Raw genomic sequence first — 27,938 nt, forward strand, 5'->3', positions numbered from 1 at the left:
TCCCTAAAACAATAATAATAAGAAGAAAAGGCAAGTATTATTGAGTAACCTCCATTTGGGGCTCTTGTTAACTACCGCAGAATGTGTGGTAACATAAACCGTAGCTTATTGTTCAGTAAGATCTCTGTGATGTTTTTATTTGGCATTAAAAATTGGACTTGAGGGTACATGATTCCTTTAAAGTCGAGAGATACTTATCTAGGTTTTGTGTTATTATCTTCTAAACATGTGTTCGGCTAACATCGTGTATCTTTGCAATAATGATCATCTCACATCCCTGGCATCCTCACTTACCGAAATGGAAATGTATATGTTTTGAGTGACGCAGTCCTTGACTTGTTTGTCCTAGGTTGGAGCGTACTACTTTCCTGTTCTTACTGTTTTTATTATTGGCTTGCTATAAGGATTAAAACCTTGGACTCTGAATTCCATGTTTTTGAATTCATAACTTGACTCCGCCACATACCTGTCTGATGTTAGGCAAATTAGTTCTACAACTCTCAATGCCTCAGTTTCCTAACACTTAAATGGATACAAGATGAGTATAATCTTCATAAAGTTTCTATAAGGATTAAACATGTTAATGTATGTATTTATAATAGTAAGTATGCAGTGCTACCCGTTACTATCGCTATTATTATAATTATTACTACAGGATTCTTAATTCCTAAAATATTTAATTATAGTAAATGCATAACCTTATATTGAAGCTTAAGCTAAGTTGTGTGTAACACACAATAAGTATATATAATGTTCATATTTGGGTAAATTTTTTAAAATCTGTACTAATACTATGTTAATGATATAATAAATGCTGTGTTTACTAACACAAGAAAAGAACGTATGTGCCAATCTGTTCAACAGACTTAATCATTCTTCAGCAGATATGTTATTGGATAAAATTTTGCTTTTGGCTGGGTGTGGTTTTGGGGAAAAAACATAAGATGGATAAAGGAAATAAACTGAAATTCATTTTTAAGTGTTCATTTGCTTAAAGTAGGTAATGCATTAACATGCCTTAACTCTTAAAAGAAAAAAGAAAAAACATGCTTTAACTCTTAAAAGTATATTGCACATATATTGATGTCTCTGGGTAATTTATATCCCCCCAACCCAATTCTCATTACAGAGGTGAGTTTCAGTCTCTTATGTGTATTTCCAGAGATATTTTAAGCATTTATAAACAAATGTACTTTTCCTCCCTTTTTACCAGTACAAGCATACTAAACACATTCGTTCATCCTTTTTTCTTTTCACTGAAAGCTATATTGTGTGTTGAAGTCTATACCAGGACATAATAAGCATTTGTTAATGACATACAGCTTCATTGGATGGCTGTACCTGACTAATCTCACCAGGCCACAGCTGATGGACAGTTTTGTTGTGAACACACTTGCTGTTATAAAAGTGCTGAATAAATAACATTGTACAATTTAAATTAGTTGGTATATATGTGGTATACTGCATGATCATTTTTAAGAAAAGGAATTGCTAGGTTATGGGTTAATGCATGGCAATTAATTTTTTACAGAAATTTTAATTTTACATTTATTTTTGAATGTTAATACAGGTATATAGCACACAACTCAAAAGAAAAAAAAATGAATGGTAAAAATAAGATTCTCATACCATGTTCCTATATTCATCCAGTTCCTCAAACTGGAGATAGTCTTATCCACTTATATATTTATATGCTTCCAGAGATATGTGATGCACATATATGTGTATGTAGAAGAGATCCTCTTTTTCAGGTCAGCTTTTGTTTTCTATAGAATAACAGTTAATAGCTTCAGTCAACTCTTGCCTAGATGTTTGCATCAACATAGACACCAGGTGAGAGTATAAATATTCATATTTGGAGTGTGCTATGTATTGCCTTATCACTCAGTCTCAGTCATTGTAAATCTTTTCAGTAAAAGTGATGTTTTCTGGGACTTCCACTATAGCTTATTGTTTTCCCTGGATTAAAGAATAGTGATGAATTCTGTACATTGCTCTGTCCTCAACCAAGGATTTTCAAACTTACTACCATCTGCCTTTACACTTGGCACGCAACATGCATCCTGGGATTCTTCTTTACCATCACCCTAAAAATTACTTTCACTTCTCTCTTAAATCTTTTATTTCCTGGGTCTCAGCCATCCTCTTTTTTTAGTTCTCTCTTGGCTGTATCACATCCTCCAGTAGCTTCCTAAAGAAACGTGATGGGATGTGGTTAGTTTTATTTTTTTTTTCAATCTTGTATATTAAAATAATCCTTTAGCTTATTCTCTCACTTGATTTCCCTGGATATAGAATTCTCAGTTTAAAATATGAAGCAGGGGCGCCTGGGTGGCACAGCGGTTAAGCGTCTGCCTTCGGCTCAGGGCGTGATCCTGGCGTTATGGCATCGAGCCCCACATCAGGCTCCTCTGCTATGAGCCTGCTTCTTCCCCTCCCACTCCCCCTGCTTGTGTTCCCTCTCTCGCTGGCTGTCTCTATCTCTGTCAAATAAATGAATAAAATCTTTAAAAAAATAAAATAAAATAAAATAAAATAAAATAAAATAAAATAAAATATGAAGCAATTTTTTAAGTTTTTTTTCTGATTGCCGGTGTTGCTAATGAAAATATGAAGATGTCCTGATTCCTTATACTTTGTTTATGACAACTTTTGTTACTCTTCCCCGTGGCAACTTTACCTCTTTTTTACCTCTACTGTTCTAAAATATCAGGATGCTTTGCTGGTATGGATTAGCCACCATACTGGGCACTTGGAAGATCCTATTAATCGAATTTGATTCCCTTTAATACTAGGAAATGATCTTAAATTATATTGCATTATATTATACTTTATTTGTTGTATCATCATGTTATGTATAACACATATAGTGATATAATGTATATAGATATATTAAATGTAATGTAACATTTATAAATCAGCATGGAAGTTATTTTTTTTTAACAAAATGAACAAGAGTACTATTAAAGAATACTTATCAGTTCAGGAAATTTCATATATGCTATGCGCAGAGGAGTTACCCCACAGTAATTTTATGTCCTCTAAACAATGGAAATAAGTATTTCTTATATTTTCAAAATATTTGGCAACAAATGACTAAATTTGACATACCACATTTTAGCATTAATCTCTCACACACATACACGTAGATACATATATAAAATATATTCTACTACTCTTTGTTGTAGAGACTATTCTAAAGAATACAATTATTGGTAGGTAACAATAATTTTTAAAGAAGAGGAATTAATTTAAGTTCCAAATGTCAAAGTTTGCTAACACTTTCTTAAAACAGAAATTTATACTATTTTCTTAAATATTTTACAATCATTCCTAACGTTCAATAAGATAGCTTTTCTTTTTCTATGCTTAAAAAAGTGTATAGGGTTAAAACAAATAGAGACAGCATATATTTATAATTGATAATTCCTACGTGAATTTAATATACTAATGCAGATTTATAAAATCATAGCATATAATAGCTATGGCCTATAAAAAATGTGTTTATGTATTCATTTTGGATTTTCAGCCCTTTATTTCCCCAGATCATCTACCTTCTGACCATAACAAAAGTGTTCAGTGCACAAATAGTATGACTGAATGTATGTGATATTAACGATAAGAACATTCCATCAAGTGCTATATTTCACTGAGGAGTGGAAGTAGAATTCCACTAATAATTTTCCTTTATTGAACAAAATGTTATCATTATATTGCATCTTGTATTTGAAGCATATATTTATTTTTTCATTTTTAAAAAGCTGAAACTCATTTCAAATTGTATTACATTTTTTTTATTATTTTTACTTTTCAGTTATTGGAATAATTTGAGAACTAGCATTGGCAGTATGCAAAGTTATTATTCAAGATTTGTGTTGTTTCTCTTTGTTTTCAGCATGCAGCGACCTGGAGTTCAGGGAAGTGGCAAACAGATTGAGGGACTGGTTCAAGGCCCTTCATGAAAGCGGAAGCCAAAACAAGAAGACAAAAGCACTACTGAGGCCTGAGAGAAGCAGTAAGATTTTTAAATTTCATATGTGCCCTTGTCTTTGATATGGGACTTTATTTCCAATGAATCACTTAAATCAAAGCACATATTTCAAAATGTATTCTTTGCTTAGGTGCTGAACAAAAATCAGAACATTGTTACTACTTCCAAGCACACTCATAGTATTTTGCAAGGAAATAAAACATTTGTGACAACTCTGATTGGTAAAAAAAGAAATATCCCCTCAGAGAAAACATTAACTTGCAGTTGAAGTGCAAGTATAGGAATATTTTTCAGTGTTTTGATAGCAGTGGGAAAGAATAAAACAACACAGGAAATAAAGGTAAGATTAGTAGAGTACTTGAGATTTTTACAGATACAATTAGCCCCCCATTCCCCCCACAGGTTACCTTTGTCATGATGGCTTTGCAGATATTTCTACTTTGATCCAGCAAAGCCAGTAGACAAAAAGGATGCTTTCAATGACACAGTGCAAATCAAATTAATAAAAAAAGAAGAAAATAAGAGTCATTTAAAGATTATATAATTCTTTTATCATCTGTATAATTTCCTCAGAGTGTTTTCTAATTCCTTAGAAGTAGCAAATGGCAATTGAAGTAAAACACTTGTTACGAAAATTTTATGAACTTTTCATTTTATGTTTTTTCGTTTATAAAAATATTTATTATACATTTAATGCATGTAAAAGAAAGATATTGAAATATGAACTTAATTTGAGGAGCTTTCAAAGATTGAAGTATTTACTCTAAAATACAAGAAGAGGTGGTAGGGCAGTAATGAGAAGTAGCGTCTTGTGGTTGACAAAGTCCCAAGTGTGTGCCCTTCTTTGCTCATTGTGACATGACCCATTCACTCCACCTTGCAATCCTCAATTATAACTTTTTTAACAAAATCACCTCATAGATAGGCATGGTTATCCATAATCTATATTTCCCAAAATACCTCACTTTTTTTTTCTTCTCATCAAGGGATTTTCTACAATCCCAACCTTTTATGTTAATGAATCTTACATATGTTCTTAAATAATTTAATGATTCTTTTTAATTGAACTAATTCAGCTAACATCATAGACATAATAATTATCTTTGAATGTGTGATGACTATGTATATAGGTTTCTTCTTATGGACTTCAGGAAGAAATTATAGTACTATCCCTACCTTTTAGGAGTGTTTCTCAGGTTTGTATTTGTAATTATTGATTACATTTTTGGTAGATGTTAATTTTTTGGATGACTTGAGTGTAAGTAAAATGACTAATCTTACTTAATAGAAACAATAGAGTATATTTGTCCTTGTATTCATAAAGCAACCATATCTGAGGTGGGATAAAAGCTTGTTCCAGGTCTGACATATTGATCTTTTAAAACGCATGTCTACACCTGTCCTACCAATTCCCGTACTTGAATATTTTTATTTCTTTTTTTTTACTTTTTAAAAAATTTCTTGATCTCAAATTTCTCCTTTGAACTTGAGTTTAGACTAGTGATTTATCCCATATTTGGAGATGGATAAAAGGAGAGCTTGTACAGCATTCAGCACAGTGCTTGGTTAATTGTACACATTCGTAAATATCGTTTCCCTTTCCAGCTTCTTCTTTCCAGAAATGAGGCATTCTCAATATAGTGGGTTATTTACAAGCAACTCTTAAGTAGTTGAATATCATTGGAAAGTAAATGAAAAACTGGGCATAGGATTAATTATACTGCTTGAAATGGTCAGAGACCAATGAGGAGTAAATTTCCAAAAGGAAGTAATCCGTTAGAACAGGTAGGAAAAATCACTAGAAGAAAAATGGCTGACTCCCTCAATTCCTCAGATCTGTACATCATCTGAGTGAGTTCTTTCCTGACTCCATCATATTTAATTTGTGAACCAACCCAAAATATTATATTCCCTGTTTCCTTTCTCTTTTTATTTTTCCTTCATAACATTTTTCACTATCTACTGTAGTAATAATCTGCTTGTTTATTTGGTTTATTATCTCTTTCTCTCTCTCTCCCTCCCTCTTTCCCTCCCTCCCTTCCTCCCCCTACCCCACACACACTAGATGATTGTGAACTCAGTGAAGTCAGAGACCTTTATTTGCCACTATATTATCAGAATACAGAATAGTTTGACACACAATACTCCTAAATAAAAATGCGTAGTATTAATGAATGGAAGTAGCAAAGAAGCAATCAAAATACTACATTATGTGGATATAGCACAATTTAATCAATCAGTTTTTTCCTAAGAATGATTGTTTATTGTTTCCATCATTTTCTTCATGGCAGCCAATTCTGCAGTTGATTGTTATGCTTTTATTTCTAAGAAAGATTCCAGGAAGTGGAAGTGATGGGGTCAAAATGTGCATGCATTTCAAATGATAAATGATAATAAATGTTCCAGGCTGCTTTGCAAAAATCTTAAGGTATTTCTAATTTCTAACAGCAAAACATGAGAGTTACCTTTTGTCTTCATCCCTGGCAGCAAAAATATTACCATTCCTTTTAACTTTTCTATTCTGGTGAACATGCTATTATAATTCCTCGTTAATTTAATTTTCATTCCCTTAATTAACAATGAATCTGAACACAAAATATTAGTGGGGGGAACTTATATAGCAAAACAAAATAAAATGACTCTTTCAACTCAGGCTACTCTAATAATACTATGGACTAGATGGATTAAACAATAGACATTTCTCAAATTCTGGAGGCTGGGAAGTCCTATGGCATGGTGCTGGCAGACTGGATTCCTGGCGAGGGACATTTTCCTGTTTGTAGACAGACATCTTTTCCTATGGCAGAGTCAGAGAAAGATCTCTCTAGGGTCTCTTCTTATTAGGGCACTCACTTATTAGGGCACCAATCCCGTCATATAGGCTCTACCTTCATGACCTAACTACTCCCCAAAGGCCCCATTTCCAAATGCCATCAAATTGGGGGATAGGACTTCATCATATGAATTTGGGGAGGACACAATTCAGTACATAGCGCACACACACACACACACACACACATACACACTACACATGCAAAACCACTAGCTGTGTAAACTTATATGTTTAATTCTAAGAAAAGTATATTGATGGCTTCCATTATAATTGTATTTAATAGTTCCTTATAGTATTTTGGCGAGTTTTTGCTATATGTGTTTGCTACTCTATTTTTTACTTTTTTAAAAATTTTTTTAAAGATTTTATTTATTTATTTGACAAAGAAAGAGACAGCAAGAAAGGTAACACAAGCAGGGGGAGTGAGAAAGGGAGAAGCAGGCTTCCCGCCAAGCAGGCAGTCCAATGCAGGGCTCGATCCTAGGACCCTGGGATCACTCCCTGAGCCAAAGGCAGATGCTTAACAACTGAACCACCCAGGCACCCTGGCTACTCTATTTTTTAGAGTGTACAGATTTATTTCTGTTCTAACCATTAATAAATTATGCTTATCACTTTATTTTATAGCACTATATTCTACTTACTGCTTTTTTGCACAGATTTCACCTAATCTCATAATAATATTATCACTCCTACATTTAATCTTATTACACTTGCCTGATACTTGCTAACATTTCATTGTCAATATTTCTTTATTACTTAGACCTAAATGTCTTTCTTGTAAGCATCCTTAGTTGAGCTTCGAGTTTTCAATATGACAGTGAGAAAACTGTGATATTTTTTTATAATCAAGATATAATAATAAAGTCAACCTAAAGCACAGAAAAATATTCTGATAAAACACAGAATGTTTGCCATTTAAGAGATTACCCAGAAGACAAAGAAGACCTTATTTTCACAATTTCTTATTAAGAACAGACAAATAATCCAAGGAAATTTTGTCATTTTAAAAGAGACAAAACAAATTTTAGTTCTGCATCTGTATAATATTTGATTTAATTTAAAAAATCTTATATAATAAACCTTTCAAATATTAGTGAGCACTGACCATGACAATATTTTGGGGAATGCTTTTATTTTTTTTTGTATTTATATAGATTTGTTATGCATTTTTGGAACAATGAGTCATTTTATTTTAGGATAAAACTATATTTCTTAACAAAGTCATCTTCTATACCTTGCATATAAAGTTGCTTGTGTCATTATTTTTTCATAGAAGACTATTACTTACGCAGATATTATAATTTCAAATTACAGTAATTTTTTATTTTATATAGAAAACTATGAGTTAGATATTTTTAAACTCTAATGCATTAGCATTTTGCAGATTAACAGAATTTGTAATATATATTTTATACTTTTTTATTGCCATACCAATTTTTTATATGTAGCTTTTTAAGTGGTAAAAATGAACACGTTTATTAACAGGCCCAAATATATAAAATTTAAACTACAAAATTAGTTTGAATTATAAAAATTAGAGGCAGAATGTACAAAAATTTTAAAGCATGCACTATCTTTTTTATCTTTTTTTAGAAGTGATCTAGATATTTAATGAATATACATTAATTAATTAAGCATGAGTCAAAGATTTTAAGTTACCAAATGATCTTGAAAATATTTTAAAATTTTAAGTTGGCTTTTATAAAACAGAATTACTGTTGGCATAAAACTTATAATAATGATTTAACTTGTTAAAACAAATGTATTTTTTTATAATCTTAAACATCTAGTAGATATAATACTAATTTATTCAATCAGTATACATATATAAATTTAAGACAAACATGTCCAAATAGAATAAAAATGTGTGCTTGTATTTTATATATATATTTTATATATATATACCATTTGTATATATATATATATATATACCATTTGTATATATATATATATATACACCACATTTTCCTTGTCCTTTCATCTATTGATGAACACTTAAGTTGCTCCTATGTCTTGGCTATTGTAAATAATGCTGCAATAAACATAGGGGTGCATATATCTCTTTGAACTAATGTTTTATTAACTTTGGGTAAATACTTTATAGTGAAATTATTGGATCATGTTGTATTTCTATTTTTAATTTTTTGAGGACTGTCCATACTGTTTTCCACAGTGATGGTAGCAATTTACATTCTTACCAGCAGTGTGAAAGGATTCTTTTTCTCTACAGCCTCACCAACACTTGTTTCTTGTCTTTTTTATTTTAGCCATACTTACAGGTGTGAGGTGATATCTCATTGTAGTGTTGATTTGCATTTCCTTGATAATGAGTGATGTTGAGCATCTTGCATGTGTCTAAGGACATCTGTATGTCTTCTTTGGGGAAAAAAAATGTCTATTCATGTCCTTTGCCCATTTGTTAACCAGGCTGCTTAATTTTATTTGGTGTTGAGTGTTTAAGTTCTTTATATATTTTGGATAATAGCCCCCTAACAGATACATCATTTGCAAATATCTTCTCCTATTCAGTAGGTCACCTTTTTGTTGCTGGTTTCTTTTGCTGTGCAAAAGCTTTTTATTTTGATGTAGTCTCAATAGTTTATTTTTGCCTTTGTTTTCCATGCCTTAGGAGACATATCTACAAAATGTTGTTATAGCCAATGTCAGAGAAATTGCTGCCTATGTTGTCTTCTAGGATTTTCAGGTTTCACGGTTTCAGGCCTTTAATCCATTTTGAAGTTATTTTTTGTATATCATGTTAAAAGGTGGTCCAGTTTCATTCTTTTGCATGTAGTTTTACAGTTTTCCCAGCAACATTTATTGAAGAAATGGTCTTTTTAAAACATTAAGTTTATTAGGATGTTATTTTTTTATTTCTAGATATTTTAATAGTATGTAATTTATATAAGCACTTATTATTCCTAAGCCAATCACAATAGTAATTTCTTAAGAGAAATTATACCCTAATTTGATAATACCATCTGAAGATAGGGGAAAACACACACACACACACACACACACACATCCCTGCACATTCGTGCATACACATGCACATACGTATACAAGTAGAGAGTTTAAAGCTTTGACATTTTAGTCTTGAGTTACGTACAGCATAGAAATATAAAACTCACTGGTTTATACCAACGAACTGTCTCTCATTCTTGCCTCACATTTACATTTTTATAAAGACTGTATTTATGGAGGTTGGGATAAGTTGTGGTTATATAGTTAAATATGAGAACTGATGCTCTACCAGTATTTAAAGAGGTGACCTTTAACATTGTTTTCATTCCGATGTTCACTCTTATGGAAACTGTGGAAATTTTCCTTGAGGGACTGAGGAGAGTCCAGTTGTCCATTTGGGCATTTCCGAAGCCCATCTCAGAAGACAAAATGTCCAGCCTGTTTCCAATTAATTCTTTTGGCTTCAGATGTTTGTTCTTGGAGTCTCTGGATCCCTTGGAAGCCCCTGATGGGGCAGAGTCCTAAAGTTTGAGTGGTGGCAGGAGGTTGAGGGGCAGGACTAAGAAGAGAAAAACCTTCGTGAATACCAGGGTGAGCACTATAGGATCCAAGGGATGTCAGCACTCCAAGTCTCAACACTATTAGAAAAAAAAAAAAAAAAAGGCGAATAAATACAAATCCGGACTAGGTGAAGAAAGACAAAAGACAGAAAGAAAAAAAGGGAGAAGGGCGTTGAGTGAGGACAGATGAAAAGATTTTAGGGAGCTGAAATGAAGGTTGAAACTGATAAAACAAAACAAAACAGAACAACAAAAGGTGGAAGAAGAACAAGAATTGATGGGAAGGCAGAGTTCTTAGATGTAGCACTGTAAGGAGATCCCAAATTTTGCAAAACTTCATCGTAGTGTCAAATTATCCTTAAAGAAATTTTACCATTTGTAGAGCTATTGGAAGGAAATAATCCCAATAAGAGTCCTACTCAGCAGAAAGAGTCAGGGATTAAAACCCCACTGAAGAAAAGCCAAGAAGACTTGTCCAGGAAGATTCTCACTCAAACAGAAACAGTAAGGAAAAGTACTGCTTAACAGAATCAAAGTAACTTCTTATAGTACTATAACAGACAAATATCCCACTGCTCTGGGTTAGGAATGTGACTCACCATGGTTCCCTAGCCAGGAAGGACACAAAGTGTATGAGGAGCCTCTATGAATACCTGGAGACAGTGGGGTCCAGGGGATATTCAGCACTTCAAGCCACAGCACCATAAAATGTCAATTAAATACAAATCCAGATTAAGTAAAGAAAGACTATTCAAAAGGCTATTACAGTATGGAAAATGCTTCAACCTCAATATTTGCAAACATGTCCAATCAAATAGGAAAAGTCTTTTTTTTTTGGTTTTACTTAAATTCAAGTTAGTTAACATATAGTGTATTATTATTAGTTTCAGGGGTGGCATTTAGTGATTCATCACTTAATATAACACCCAGTGCTCATTACAAGTGCCCTCCCTAATGCCCATCACCCAACTTTCCCAACACCATCTGTTAAAGAGACTGTCTTTTTTCCATTGGATATTCTTTCCTGCTTTGTCAAAGATTAGTTCACCATGGAGTTGAAGGCTCATTTCTGGGTTCTCTACTCTGTTCCATTGATCTGTGTGTCTGTTTTTGTGCCAGTACCATATTGTCTTGATGATTACAGCTTAAAGTATGGAATTGTGATGCCCCCAGCTTTGGTTTTCTTTTTCAACATTCCTTTGGCTATTCAAGGTCTTTTCTGGTTCCACACAAAAGTTAAAATTGTTTGTTTCAGCTCTGTGAAAAATGCTGGTGTTATTTTGATATGGATTGCATTGAATGTGTAGATTGTTTTAAGTAGGCTATACATTTAAACAATATTTGTTCTTCTAATCCATGAACATGAAATGTTTTTCCATTTCTTTGTCTCTTTTTCAATTTCTTTCATAAGGATTTTATAGTTTTCAGAGTACACACATTTGGTTAGGTTAATCCTAGGTATCTTATAGTTTTCGGTGCAATTGTAAATGGGATTGATTCCTTGGTTTCTCTTTCTGCTGCTTCATTATTGGTGTACAGAAATGCAGCAGACTTCTGTGCATTGATTTTATATCCTGAGACTTTGCTGAATTCTTGTATCAGTTCTAGCAAGTTTTTGGGAGAGTCTTTCAGATTTTCTACATAGAGTATCATGTCATCAAGAGAAAGCTGGAGTAGCCATACTTATATCAGACAAACTAGATTTTAAACTCCTAGGCTATAATAAGAGATGAAGAAGGACACTATATCATAATAAAGGGGTCTATCCAACAAGAAGATCCAACAATTATAAATATTTTTCCCCTAACTTGGGAGCAGCCAAACATATAAATCAATTGATAACAAACTTAAAGAAATTCATTGATAATAATGCAATAATAGTAGGGGAATTTAATACCACACTCACAGCAATGAACAGATCATCTAAGCAGAAGATCAATAAGGAAACAAGGGCTTTGAATGACACACTGCGTCAAACAGACTTAACAGATATATTCAGAGCATTTCATCCTAAAGCAGCAGAATACACATTCTTTTTGAGTGCACATGGAATATTCTCCAGAGTAGATCACGTAATTGGTTATAAATCAGACCTCTACTGGTACAAAAAGATTGATATCATACCATGCATATTTTCAGAACACAATGCTATGAAACATGAATTCAACCACAAGAAAAAATCTGCACAGGTCACAAATACATGGAGGTTAAAGAACATCCTACTAAAGAATAAATGGGTTAGCCAGGAAATTAAAGAAGAGTTTAAAAACATATATGGAAGCAAATGAAAATGAAAACACAACAGTCCAAAACTTTTGGGATGCAACAAAGGCAGTTATAAGAGGGAAATATATAGCAACACAGGCTTTCCTCAAAAAGGAAGAAAAGACTCAAATACACACCCTAATCTTACCCCTAAAGGAACCGGAAAAAGAACAGCAAATAAATCCTAAATCCAGAAGGTAAGGGAAATAATAAAGATTAGAGCAGAAATAAATCATATAGGAAAAAAAAACTTTAAAAAACATCAATGAAACTAGAAACTTATTCTTTGAAAGATTTAACAAAATTGATAAACCCCCTGCCAGACTAATCAAAAAGAAAAGAGAAGAGACCAAAATAAGTAAAATCATGAATGAAAGAGGGGAGATCACAACCAACACCACAGAAATACAAATAATTACAATAGAATATTATGAACAATTATATGCCAACAAATTAGGCAATCTGGAAGAAATGGATAAATTCCTAGAAACATATAAACTACCAGAAGTGAAGCAGGAAGAAATAGAATATCTGAACAGACCCATAACCAGAAAACAAATAGAATCAGTAATCAAAAATATCCCAACAAACAAGAGTCCAGGGCTGGATGGCTTCCTTGTGGAATTATACCCAACATTTAAGAATTAATACCAGCCACTGTGGAAAACAATATGGAGGTTCCTCAAAAAGTTAAAAATAGAACTACCTTACATCCCAGCAATTGCACTACAAGATATTTATCCAGAGGATACAAAAATGGTGATTCAAAGGGGCATATGCACCCCAATGTTTATAGTAGCAATGATCACAATAGCCAAACTATGGAAAGAGCCCTGGTGTCCATCAACAGAGTAATAGATAAAGAAGATGTGGTATATATATATATATATATATATATATATATACACACACACACACACACACACACACACACACACACACACACACAACGGAATACTACTCAGCCATCAAAAATGAATTCTTGCCATTTCCAAAGATGTGGATGGAACTAGAGGATATTATGCTATATGAAATAAGTCAGTCAGAGAAAGATAGATACTATATGATTTCACTCATATGTGGAATTTAAGAAACAAAACAGATGAACAGGGTGCCTCAGTGTCTCAGTCAGTTAAGCATCTGCCTTAGGTTCAGGTCATGATCCCAGGGTCCTGGGATTGAGCCCTGCATTGGGCTCTCTGTTCAGTGGGGAGTCTGCTTCTCTCTCTCCCTCTCCCTCTCCCTCTGTATGTATGCCTTCTCTCTCTGTCTCTCTAGTGCTAATTCTCTCTTAAATAAATAAATAAATAAATAAATAAATAAATAAATAAATAAATCTAAAACAAACAAATGACCGTAAGGGAAGATAAGGACAAATAAAATAAGATAAAAATAGAGAAGGAGGCAAACTATAAGAGACTCTTAATTGTAGGAAACAAATTAAGGGTTGTTGGAGTGAAGCTGGTTGGGGCATGGGGTAATTGGGTGATGGGCATTAAGGAGAGTGTTTGATGTAATAAGCACTGGATGTTACATGCACTAACTAATTTAGTGATTACATGCATTAAATTCTACCCCTGAAACTAATAATATACTATATGTTAACTAAATTGAATTTAAATTAAAAATTAAAAATAAAGTAAAATAAAGAATTAATACCCATTCTTCTGAAACTGTTCTAAAAAAATAAAAATGGAAGGAACACTGCCAAACTCATTCTATGAGGCTAACATTACTTTGATACCAAAACTAGACAAAGACCAATATCACAAATGAGAATTACAGACCAATATCTCTGATGAACATGGATATAAAAATTCTCAATAGGATATTATCTAATCAAATCCAACAGTACATTAAAAGGATTATTCACCATGACCAAGTGGGATTTATTCCTTGGCTGCAGCGGTGGTTTAATATCTGCAGATCAATATATGTGATACACCACATTAATAAATGAAAGGATAAGAACCATATAATCCTCTCAATAGATGCAGAAAAAGCATTTGACAAAATACAGCATCCTTTCTTGATAAAAACCCTCAAGAAAGTAAAAATAGAAGGAACATACTTCAACATCATGAAGTCCATATATGAAAACCCACAGCTAATCATCCTTAATGGGGAAAAACTGAGAGCTTTTTTCCTAAGGTCAAGAACATGACGGCGATGTCCACTCTTGTCACTGTTGTTTGACATAGTACTAGAAGTCCCAGCCTCAACAATCAGACAACAAAAAGGAAAAAAAGACATCCAAATTGGCAAGGAAGATGTCAAACTTTCACTCTTTGCAGAAAAGTCTTTCTTTTACAGGAAGAAGTAAGCAGGGCCAGCAATACTTTTGTGGATGAGGAGGCCAAATGTGTGGGGTAAGCAGGTGGCAAAATCTGGGTACTTTAACAGGAAATAATATTCCTGTGCTCAGCAGATTCTCAGAATATCAATTAAGGAGGGATTTTCTGTATCTTAATGCTTTAGTCCTTGCTCAAACATGTGGAAAAGCCAAAGTTTAGGAGTCTGGAGGAGGAGAAAAGCATGGCTAAAGTTTGGTCAAGCCAAAGTTTAGTGGCTAAGTAATGGGCAATTGTGAGCACTTGGTCAAACTTTATTCCTAAATATAAATGACTCATTTATCTACCAAGCAAGAATATGAGACTCATAGCCTTTTATTTCACTCATAATTTCCATCCTTTTATATCTTTGGTCTATGTTTTGATACATGCCTTGCATTTGATTGTCTAGACCACTAATTTGATGCTTCACAGTGGCAATTCTCTCCACAATTCACCCATGGAATTACTTAGCTGGAAAATTATGTTTTTCAGTCTAGAAGGTATTTTTGTACATTTTTTATGTGTGTACTATTGCGTGTGTGTGTGTGTGTGTGTTAAATTTAGGTAGACGGTCTCTTCTCTTATTTATTGAACTCAACGTGAAATTGATTTTTCTCTCCTTGGCTACTTGAGCCCTTTAGATATGTGGTGCTTTCCCTTTGTTTATTCACTGAGCCCCAGTGTATTTGATGACATCCCTTTATTGGCAATAATCCTACATGGGGTAGAAAACAGTCTCATACTGGCTTTGCCTCACAGCATCAGGAAGGCCACTGGTTCTGAGCCTTGGAGGAAGTTACCTTATTCTTGTATCTCCTAGGTTGTCCCAGCCTCCTTTATGAAAACTATCTCCCAATATAGTGAGTTGATATTGACCTTCTCCCCAGGAGTCTGTAGTTTTCTGTAAGTCAGGCTATTTTTAGGGCCTCTCACTTCCTATTCTCCACCCTTGATCCACATTCTGTTCTCCATAACCCACCTAGCCCATGGGAAGAGAGAGCTCTATAGCAATTTGCACCCATTTGTCTTTAGACTCCAACACTCATTGACTGAAGAGAGTGATAGTGGATTAAGTCAATCATTTTGAAGGAGCTTGCCGCATTTGGGTGGTCAGTACACCTTTCTTTCTTTCTTTCTTTCTTTCTTTCTTTCTTTCTTTCTTTCTTTCTTTTTTTTAATGTTTTTTTATTATATTATGGTAGTCACCATACAGTACATCCTTGGTTTCTGACGTAAAGTTCGATGATTCTTTAGTTGTGTATAACACCCAGTGCACCAAGCAATACGTGCCCTCCTTACTACCCATCACCAGTCTATCCCATTCCCCTACCCCCCCCCGAAGCCCTCTGTTTGTTTCTCATAGTCCATAGTCAGAACACCTTTCTTATGCCTAATCAACCAACTTCAAATTTAAAATAGAAAGAGTAACAAATCTGAAGAACGATTTAGAGAAGAATTCTTGCTTGTATTTAAATATCAAAATAATAACGCTAGGGGAAATACATAAGAAAGAACCACAATGTATGTATGTTTTTATGATTGTGCAAAGAAAAATGTTTAAATACCAATATTCATTGTTTAATGTATTACCTTTGAGATACATTTTTGGCTTTTGATGGATCTGTATCTCTAGTGACTTTTAAATTTATATAATTTTCCAAAAAAAGTGGTCAATTTGTACTTTAATATCTGGAAATATCATAGTTTACTGTCTATGTTATTAGAATATATGTGAATAGAATATGTAGCTTCCTATAAAACAATTCTCAAAAATTCCATCTGTTTGATTAAACTTGTAGACCAACATACAGTAAAAAGTTAATCAATGAGTTCAAGAGATGAGGCTGAGTTGGCACAGAACTGGTTGGCATGTAGGAAGAGAGTGGAGGAGATGTTAGCCCATGTCTTCTTTGCCAGAACTTTCTATTCTTAAATAATCTGAAAAATTCAACACTCTACTCACTTCATACAAAGCCTTAGATATGTGCTACTTCCAACCAAGCACATAGAACAATAAAGGCTCATAGGAAAAATTTAGAAAAATCTAGCTGTAAATATTGTCTAAAAGAAGAGCTGGTGCTAGGGCTCCTGGGTGGCTCAGTCAGTTAAGCGTCTGTCTTCAGCTCAGGTGATAATTCCAGGGTGCTGGGATCCAGCCCCCACATGGGGCTCCTTGGTCAACCAGGAGCCTGCTTCTCCCTCTCCCTCTGCCATTCCCCCTGCTTGTGCTCTCTTTCTCTCTCTCTCAAATAAATAAATAAAATCTTTGAAAAAAAAAAAAGAAAGAAAGAAAAGAAGAGCCAGTGCCATATCAAACATTATTGAACATGAATGCATATGTTAGGTTGAACCAAATGAAATTACCAATTTTGGAACTACAAAACAATATTTTCAAAGGGTCAGCTTAATAAAAATCATATGAAAATTCACTACTTTACCCTATTTTTATTCATATTTAATCATCTCATTTATATATGTTAGTCTGCCTACTTTAATAGTCTTAATTATTTTCCCCAATTAATGCAAAACTTTTATCTATTTCATTTTTCTGCAGTGATATAATGAGCAAAAATACAAATTAAAGCACAATATCTTATGTTTTCCTTTATATCATAGTCTCATAACCCAGCCTCATTATATATGAACTACAGAGCTGCTAATGATCCTGAAGCTGAATACAGAATATGTAATATGTTCTCTAGCTTCATTTTTTTTTCCTATTTCAGAAGCCAGATTGCTAAAAACAATTAATACAAATTGCTCTGTGGTCTAACCATTGCCTGCTGACCTCTCTGTGCGTTCTAGAAGGTATTATGGGATTTTTGATTAATGCAGTTCCTCATAATAGAGATACTTTCTTCATATTTGCTGTTTTTTGGGGAGTCCAAGAACACTTCACCCTGTTCTCTGTACTCTCTCACTTCATTCTGCTTGTTGCTTAAATATCTGGCATCAGAGATTCTCCCTTCTACCACATATGAAATTACAGCACGAGCATGAGCATTTGCCGGAGTGTTATGCTGCTTTGCTTTTCTTTACAGCAAATACATTTATTCCAAAGAAAGCGTTAAGTTCTATGAGGCCAAGAATTTTCTGCTGTGGTATCTCCAGCTACTAGAAACCTCCCTGGCACATAATAGGGACTCAGGGATTAAGACTAACAAAGTAGCCTGTAGCTGCTTCCTCACTGCTGCTGAATGACACACAGGTTCCAGGAGGACATATCTTTGATAGTGGGAGGATTGAACTAAAAGAGTCAAGATCTGATGAAACTTAAATAGGAAGATACTCTACTTCTTTTTATAAGGCAATGAACCTTGAATGCGCACTACGGCTTCATAAAAAAGGGGAAACTTGCTAGCCTCATACACTGTTCAACAAATTAATAGTGTATTTTTTACATTAAAAATCTTATTACACTGTCAGAAATATTTTTACGGTATGGTGAAAAATAGTTTTTTTTTTTCCCTAGAGGTTATTTTAGTAGTTGCCCTCAATTCTCTAACATAATAGGATACTACCTGAGTTTTTACTGACCAAATTTTATTACAGCAATTACATGAAACATAGTATTGCCATTCCCTAAGAAGAATTGATTGTTTATCTGAATCTTGGATAGTGTAAATATTTCATAGTTAAATGTTTTCAGTTGACAGAAAGATCAATAATGTTATACCTTTTTAAGAAATTAAGCAAGCTGGTAAAGTTTGCCATTATTTTTTTTAACAACCTATGTCTACTTTACATACAAAATCAAGTTTCTTGGGGCATCTGGGTGGCTTAGTTGGGTAAGCATCATAGTCTTGATCTCAGCTCAGGTCTCAATCTCAGAGTTGGGAGTTCAAGCCCTGCACTGGGCTCCACGATGGGCATGGAGACTATTTAAAAAAAAAAAAAAACCCTCAAGTTTCTTGGGTATGTTTTGTTTGGCTCTGTTTTAGAGCTATCACTGTCCAATGAGCAATACAGAAAAGCAACTAAGATGGTAAAAACTTAAAATGTATTTTATGATGAGAAGGTGAAGGAAATCGAGCTATTTGGCCTCTGATTCTATTATCTTTATACCATTAATATACTTGTTTGAGTCTTTTCTCAATAAGTATATGTTGTACATAATGCAATCTGTATACTGGATATATTTTGTTTTATTATTTAAATCTCCAAAAATTTAAGAACAGAAATACTATACACAATTTTGTGTGTGTGTTTTAATATGGTTGCAATTGGTGTGTGTTGGGGGGTATCCTTCTTTGAAAGAAACATTGAATTAATTTTATTTTTTTTCAATTTGGAAAGCATCAGGACATCAGAATCATTTGCAAAAACCTCAGATTAACAGTCTAACTCAGATTAAGATAATGTCTCATTTTTTGCTTTCCTAGGTACCAAATGCTCTCCTCAGTCAGAGAAAATGACAGAATTACTTAAACCCCCAGGGTAAATGAATACATTTTAATTTCTTACAGAGACATTGCTCACTTTATGCCATGCTGTCTTCACATTGAGAGGAAGATTGAATTTGAAATCAGATGACTTAAAAACAACGCAAATTTTAATGCAATTAGGGGCTTTTTAGGTATAGCCTGGGACTTTATCTTTTGAAAACAAAGATTTGTAAAGTTAGTAGATAAATTTTCTTTCTTATTTCAGGTAATGAAAGATACAGAGCATTGCTTATTTTTGTTTGTTCTAATTATTGAGACATCTGGTATTTTCTTTTTTAATTTGCTAGAAGCAATAACTGTTTCCACATAAAATTTAATTATACACTTTGGTATTACTATGGCATTGTTTTAATATTTAGATATTATAATTTTATAGAAATTTCATATTTAGTTAAATTAATATAATTCTATATAAATTAAAAATATAATTATAAAATAAAGTTGCTAAATGAATGAATATTATAATAAAATCATTTTGTTACAGTTGTGTCCTGGGAAATATTCCAGTTGGATTTGTTAGGCACCAAACTTTTGGTGAGTCTCTAGTCTTTAGTAACTGTGTATCCAAAGAAATTACAATTAGCATTGGAAATTTTGGAATCATTAACAGGTGGTTGCTTCTTACAGGGTGAGTGAAAAATTGTCAAGTTTATGACATTTTGTTTCAACAAAATGAATACCTTCATTTCAAAATATAATCATGTCGGATATTCAGAGCATATTTAACCAGTAATTTGAACTATTAGAACCAAGTCAAAAATGAAACACCTTCTTCCCAAAAACACTACAACAAAGAGATCTAAAAAAAAATCTGTGCAGAAATATAAAACACAATATTAATACAAACATTTCATATAGATTCAGTTTCTTTTTTTATAACACAAGCATTATTTCTACTGAATTTTACTCCAATACCAGTTGAGGAACATTCGAATGCCTGGAATGTGTGCATAATACATATCTTAAAAGCATCAAGATGTGATAACTAAAACAAAGGGGTAAAGTATAAATAAAAAGGAAATAAAATTGTTCAAAAGTATAACTCTCTGGGGTTATTTAATGTGGAAACAAATGGTTCTATACACCACAGCACTCCTTGGACCATATGCTGGCCAATAAAAAAAGCAATTAATTTAATGATGATTCTTTTGAGACATTAATGAGAGTTAAATTATTTTAACATTTCACAGATATGGAGGAAGCATATATATGATGTTGATTTTTTTCTATTTCTTTCATTTTTACATACTACATATTTTAATTACACATACAATACATGACTATTTTTAAAAATGACTTGTGAGGGTATATTTAAGAGAGTTAATATCCTTTTATCAATCCAATCCATTCTTTCCATCATGAGGTAAAAAATTGTTAGGAGCTTGGTATATTTGGTTTTCCAATCCTACTTTACTCTCATACAACATATATTCACATAAAATTTTTTTATATAAATGAGATCATACTATATACAGTATACAATTGCATGATTACTATTACTACACACCCATTATTAACTTTTTAATCCTTTATTGTATTTCAAGTATTTTCTCACTACATCTTCGCTATTTTGATTTAAGAGTTCTTAGTTTATGTTCCTTAAGAAAGTTCTATCATTAAAAAAAAAAAGTGCCCTGGATATCTCCTAATGTATATATTTTTGCATTTGAATCTTTAAGCTATCCATAATTCCTTCATGTGAGACAGGATTCTGGCAATAGATCTTGTTTCCTCACTGAATTAAAATAATATCTTCGCAATTATTTAATCCATACTATGTCTGTATTTTCTGTTTAACTTCCCCGCACATTTTTGTTAGTTCTTTCTGTTATTCATTTTTATTATGATTTTGTTATGTTCTGATATATTTTGTATGATTTCACTTCTTTAAAATTTTTTATTATCTGTTTTATGGCTTAGAATATGTTTCATATGCACTTGAAAGGAACTAGTATTCTGCTAATATTTTTTGGGTTTTTTTTTTTAAGATTTTATTTATTTATTTGACAGAGACAGCCGGTGAGAGAGGGAACACAAGCAGGGGGAGTGGGAGAGGAAGAAGCAGGCTCCCAGTGGAGCAGGGAGCCAGATGAAGGGCTCTATCCCAGGACCCTGGGATCACGCCCTGAGCCAAAGGAAGACGCTTAATGACTGAGCCACCCAGGTGCCCCTGTTAGAGTGCTTTATCAACATAAATCAATTTAAGTTTGTTGATAATGTTCAGATTTTCTAATACCCTTACTGTTTTTCTCTCTACATGTTCTACTGATTATTTATAGAGTAGTGTTGAGGTCTCCAGGTAAAAATGGGAATTTGTCTATTCCTCCAGTCAGTTCTGTTAGTTTTTTTTTCTCATGAATTTAAAACTTTATTTTAGATACAGATACATTCAGGGTTGTTACATCTTCTTACTGAAATATCTATCATTATGTAATGTCTCTTTCTATTGTGCTAACATTCCTTGTTCTGAAGTCAAATATATTATTAGTATTGTCAGTCTGGCTTTTTTTCCATTAGTGTTTGCCTGGTGTATTTTCCAGCCTATTTATTTCGACCTACTATGTCATTTTAATTAAAATGATTTGCTTGAAAACGATATATTGTTAGAGACTGGGGTATTTTTTGTATTTTGATATATTTTTTGTATTTTAATTGATATGCTTACATTACTTACATTTAATATAAGTAATGATATGGTTTCATTATAATGTACTTTCTTGCTAGGTGTTTTCTCTTTTCCACCTCTTCTTTGCCATTTTTCTTCTTATGATGCTTTATTTTGGACCAAGTAAGTATTTTTATGATTTAATTTTATTTCTACTCTTGGTTTATTATTTTTACCTCCTCATGAAAGTTTTTTAATGGTTACACTAGGTTATACAAGATAAAAATTTGATTTATCACAATCTACCTTCAAATATTATTTTCCCATTTTATAAATGTATTAGAAGTACTTACAATTCTCAATTTATCCCATCTTTTGTGCTATTTTGACATATGTTTTGCTTTAATATATGATACAAACACATATTGCTAATAACTTAAGATTAGACATTCCATGATTTTTATTTAGTTTTATTGAAGTATAATTAATATATCATGCTATATTCATTTCAAGTGGAGACCATATTTATTCAATTCTATACATTATTCAGTTCTCACCGTGGTAAGTGCTGTCACCATCTGTCACCATACAACATTATAATATTATTGATTATATTTCCTCTGCTATACTTTTCATCCTGTGATTTATTTGATTTATAAGTGGAATTTGTACTTCTCAATCCCCTTTATCTCTTTCACCAATCCACCCATCCACCTCCCTCTGGCAACCACCAGTTCTCTGTATTTAAGAGTCTGTATTTTTTATTTGTTTGTTTCTCAGTATGGAGGTTCCTCAAAAAATTAAAAGCAGAAACACCATATGATCTAGTAATTCCACTGCTGGGTATTTACATATAGAAAATGAAAACACTAATTTGAAAAGATATATGCACCCTTATGTTTATGGCAACATTATTTACAACAGCTAAGAATTGGAAGCAATCCAGTGTCCATTGATAGAGGAATGCATAAAGAAGATGTAGGATATGTATACAATGGAACATTACTCAAATTTTAAAAAGAATGAGATCTTGTCATTTGTGACAGCATGGATGGGTTGAGAGGGTATTATGCTAAGTGATACAAGTCAGACAGAGAAAGACAAATACCCAATGATTTTTCTTTTATGTGGAATCTAAAAAACAAAACAAATGAACATAGACATTTAATTATCTTTTAAAACTTTTGAAATAAAAAAATACAAATTTCATATGCATCTTCATCTATGACACTTCCAGAATTCTTCAGGGCTTTTTGGTTTATTTATTTCTAACAATCCAAATTTTGCCTAGTATCATATGTATTCTGCCTAAGGAATTTCTGTCTTATAGTTCACATGTGCTTTAAATAAATTTCCTCCCATTTTTGTATGCTTAAAGGTATTTCACCCTCCTTTTCCAAAGATATTTTCTCTGGGTAAAGAATTTTTGGTCTCGGGCTCTGTTTATCTTTCAGCACGTTATAGCTGTCTTTCCATCATGTTCTGGCTTGTACGGTTTCAGTTTAGTAGTCTGTGATCAATCTCTTTTCTTTGTTCCTCTATAGGAAAATGCATTTGCCTCTAGCTGCTTTAAAGATTTCTCTCCTTATTAATTGGTCTTGAGCAGTTTGACTCTGATGTGTGTAGGTTTTTTTCCTTCCTTTGTTTGCTTGGTTGGTACTTACCCTGTTTGGAGTTCTTTAGGATTCTTATCTTTGTGATTTAATGTACTTCATTAATTTTGGAAAATTCTCCATTAAGTCTTGAAATATTTCTTCTACCCTATTTCTCTCTCTTCTACAATTTCAATTACTTTTCTGTTGGACTCTTTAATGACGACTGGCAGCTCTTGTATGTTCTGTTTTTCTCCTCCTCTTCCTTTCCTTTGTCTTCTCCTTACCCTCCTCCCTCCCCTTCTCCTGGCATGTCTGTTTGTTTCTTATTATTTCCATCTACAGTTCCAATGCAAATATTGCCTTTATACTTTAACCTTTAATCCATTAGTCATATTAATTTCAAATTATTTCTCTGATAGTTACTACATCTGTCATATCTGAGTTTGATTCTATTAAGTGCTTTGTCTCTTGGCAATTTTTTCAAATTTTTTTTCTTTTTCATTTGTGTGTCTCTATTTCTTCACTTAAAATTGGATATATCCTATAGGGCAGCAGAGATGGAGATAAATAATATTTATGCCTAAAAAGAAAGATGTCTTTTTTTTTTTTTTTGCCTGGACTTTAGTATGATGATTGAATCGATTTAGTCATATATAGAACTAGGTTTTGGTTTGGGTTTATTATTGTTACCCTCAGTGCATCTTGAGGCTTCAAACGCCTCTGTGTTGCCGTGTGCTTATCCTGAGGCTGAGTTGCTGTACTCTTTTTCTCCACTTGCTTCTTCATATTTTTCCTTTGCAACGAAATCTTAGAGAGTGTCCCCTTCACCACAATCTCCCTCCTCCACTATTGGTAGACTCTTGGTACTTATTATTCAACACCCGGGCATCCAGATAGAAGGGGCATTCCTTTGTATACTTGTTAAGGTATAGCCTTAGGCAGGTGATGTGTACCTGGGTCTCAGAGGTGGAATCTTCTCAGAGATCCTATCCTTCCTTCAGTGCAGGAGTTCCCTAATGATCTATACTCAGGACATTGTCCTGCCTCTTACTCAGAGACAGCTTTTTGTTTTTTCCAATATTCTGGGTGCAATGTATCCTCACCTATATCCACAGGGTGACAGAGTATTCCTCTTTTCCCTAGTAACATAGGGCTTTGTTCCATAAGGGATACGGGATATGGTTGGGCACTGATACCTTTCTTAGGTGGCTTTATTAGCTCTCTTACCCTACCCTAAATCTTCCTTGAAAGCACTTGCTGAGGTTTTTGGAATAAAATCTGTCAATGGTTATAGATTCCTCTGCTTTTTGTGGCTTCTAGGGGTTGTTTATTGTCGTTCTAACTTCTACTCAGGTTGTAGCAAGTCATTGAAGGTTTTAGCTGAATTCTCCTTGTTAGCTTATATAGTGTTCCATGGCTGTCTCAGGTGAGCTGTGCTCTCACCGCAGCTCTTCTCAGAGACAGATGCCTGGTTTTAGATTCTGAGTTATTGCATTGCCCAGAGATACAGAGTCGCTGTATCTGGGTTCCAAATAATTGGGGTTTTGTAGATTATTAATATTTTTCTTATTGTTAGAGTGAGAGTAATACTCTTCTCAACTTTCTCCCTAGGTGAAACCAGGGAGTCTTTGCCTTCATTCCAGAAGATTATTTTCACTGGATGGAGATTTTTTAAAGTGTATTTAAAAATATTTTTCTTTCCTCATGTAAAGATATTATTCAACCTTTCTTGGACTTCACAATTAAAGCCTGTTGAGATGCCAGGCTTTAATTGAATCATTGTTTAATTGTGATAAGTCATTTTCTTCCTGCTGATTTCAAGTGGGTGTTTATGTTCAGGTCTTAAGAGTTTGACTAGAAATGGCTTTTTTTGTGTTTATTTTGCTTGAAAATTATTGTAATCTTTAATCTCTAAATTTAGATATTTAAGAAAAACTTCTACCATTATTTTCTCAAATTATTATTGTTATAATTATTATTATATTATTTGCACTGTTATTCTTCTTTTCTCTTCTGGGGCTTCAATTACATGTGCTGTACTCCATGTATTATCCAGCCATTTCCTTAGGCACTGTTCATTTCTTTCCTTGCTTTTCTTCACATTATATCATTGCAGTTGATCCATATTCAAGTTAAGTTTTTTTCTGTGAACTCATTTCTGCTGTTGAATCCATCTAGAGATTTTTTTTTAATGTTTTGTAGGTTGCTTTGTTATTTTGTTCTTGAATTTCCATTTAGTTCTTTCTTACAATTTCTATTTATCTACTAATAGTTCCTATCACTGTAATTATTACCAGCATATTTTCTTCTCTTCTTTAAAGATAGCTATTTTAGTTGCTTTAGAATCTTGTCTGCTAATTCCAACAACTAGATCTCATTTCAGATGCATTCTCAATTGATTGTCTTTTCTTTTTAAAAACATGTCCAATTTCCCTGGTGCTTCACATGTCTCATAATTCTGGGTGGTGTTCCAGATGTTATGGATATTAATGGTGGAATGCTTTATTATGTTATTTTAGTCCCATGAGCATTTCTTATTTTAGCAAATGATTAATTTTGTTGGAATCAAAAAGAAAACTCAAATTCTTGGGTTCCAGCTCTAATCTCAATTCAGATGTGTAGTCTCTAGTGAAGGTGATTGGAGTCCACAGTGTGTGTGTGTGATTGCTGGGTCAACATAATCTAAGGCAGAAAGTACCTGGCTATGTGGCTCTTTTTTTGCCTGGATTTCTCTCTTGATTTTCAGTGGTTATACACAATTTTCTAATTTTCCAGGCTAAAATGTCTGAATCATTTTTCTGCCAGTGTCCCTCCTGCATTTTTTAGAAAAGATTTTATTTATTTGACAGAGAAAGAGAGAGAGAGCACAAGCAGGGGGCAGCAGGCAAAGGGAGAGGGAGAAGCAAGCTCCCAGCTTAGCAGGGAGCCCTACGTGGGGCTCAATCTCAGGGTCCTGGGATCATGACCTGAGGAGAAGGCAGATGTTTAACTGACTGAGCCACCCAGGCTCCCCTCCCTTCTCCCATGCCAACTCTGTTTGCTACCAGGCTAAAAAACAGCAAAAATTGAGAATTCACTCCATATAACCTTCCTTTTCAAAATGTGGACTATCCACCAGAATCTGTCAGTTTCTTAATCACTCTTCGGTTCCTTCCTGGGTTTGTTTTTTTTTTTTTTTAAATATGTACAGAGTTTAATGATTTAGGAGTGGGGGCATCAGTCCAGGAAATGTTACTCAGCCATTACTGGAAATAGGATCTAAAATCTCTATTTAAATGACAAGTTGGGGAGAAGAGTTTTGTCTTATCTGTCTTTGAATCTAGAAGATCTAGGAGCATAGCATGATTTGAAGCCAGTATGGCCTAAAACGCTATTTTACTTCTAATTACTTACTCTTGTGTGCCCAGACTCCTTTCCCAAATCTAGCAGTCTTTTAATTACTTAATTTATTTATTTTTGGTATTATGGTACTTTTTAACATTTTAAACTTTCATAAGTGAGCACAGTCCTTCCGTCATTTTGAATATGTTTTGAAATCTACATTTCCTGAGTTTTTGCTTTCATTTGAATGGTTTTAGGTTGTTTTATGTTAATTGCAGTTATGCTAACATAGTTGCTGACTAAGCAAATGCAGTTGTTAATATAGGCTTGCTATTTCATAAGATTAGGAAGTGAACTGCTATGTTTTTACATTCTAGAAGTGGATAACCTCATTTTCTACAGTAGCATAAACATTCAGGGAATATTGAGAGATGTTTTCTCAGTTATAAAGACTGTGTCTGATAGCTTTTGCCTTTCAGAAATTTGTGACGCGTCTTTGAAGAAAACAGATATCACTAGATGTTTCTTGAATGATTTTAGATGTTTCATGGGGATTATGGTGCTCTCCAAAGGATTATAAGAATTGGTGAGTGTGGGAGGAAAAAGGGGCAGGATGAGCAAGTAAGTTCTACCCATTAGTGAGTACCATGTGGTGCTTGCATCTAGACCATTGTAATCTAGTACCAGTCCCGTGAGATTCAGTCACAAAAAGCAATCATTTATGTTATTTTATATAGTCCCTACAACAACCTTGCAAAGTGGATTTATTTGTCCCTCGTTATAGTTGAAAAAAGTTAAGAGGCAAAACCTAAAGTCACACAATTAATAAGTGGTAAAGGGATTTGAGTATAGATTTTATGGACTCTGAACTTTAAACTTATGTTCTTTGACTCATCATGTAATCTTCCAAGGATCTCTCAGAATTCAAGTAACATTAAATCAGTTCAAGTATGTAATTCTTTTGGGTTGTGATAACTGCCTCTGATATACTTGTACACACAAATTAACACATTTGCACAGAGA

The 27,938-nt window shown here is 33.3% G+C and overlaps 1 protein-coding gene across 1 annotated transcript in view; it reads left to right on the forward strand.

Annotated features, from left to right (window-relative positions):
• The window catches only part of SPOCK3 (SPARC (osteonectin), cwcv and kazal like domains proteoglycan 3), a 312,967-nt gene that overhangs the window by 254,894 nt on the left and 30,135 nt on the right, over window positions 1–27,938 (forward strand). Inside the window, exon 5 of the mRNA XM_034661407.1 lies at window positions 3,896–4,015. Within this exon, the coding sequence (XP_034517298.1) occupies window positions 3,896–4,015 (120 nt within the window). The remainder of the gene's footprint in view (window positions 1–3,895; window positions 4,016–27,938) is intronic.

The sequence above is a fragment of the Ailuropoda melanoleuca genome, chromosome 5 (assembly GCF_002007445.2).
Source record: "Ailuropoda melanoleuca isolate Jingjing chromosome 5, ASM200744v2, whole genome shotgun sequence".
NCBI classification, from domain to species: Eukaryota; Metazoa; Chordata; class Mammalia; order Carnivora; family Ursidae; genus Ailuropoda; species Ailuropoda melanoleuca.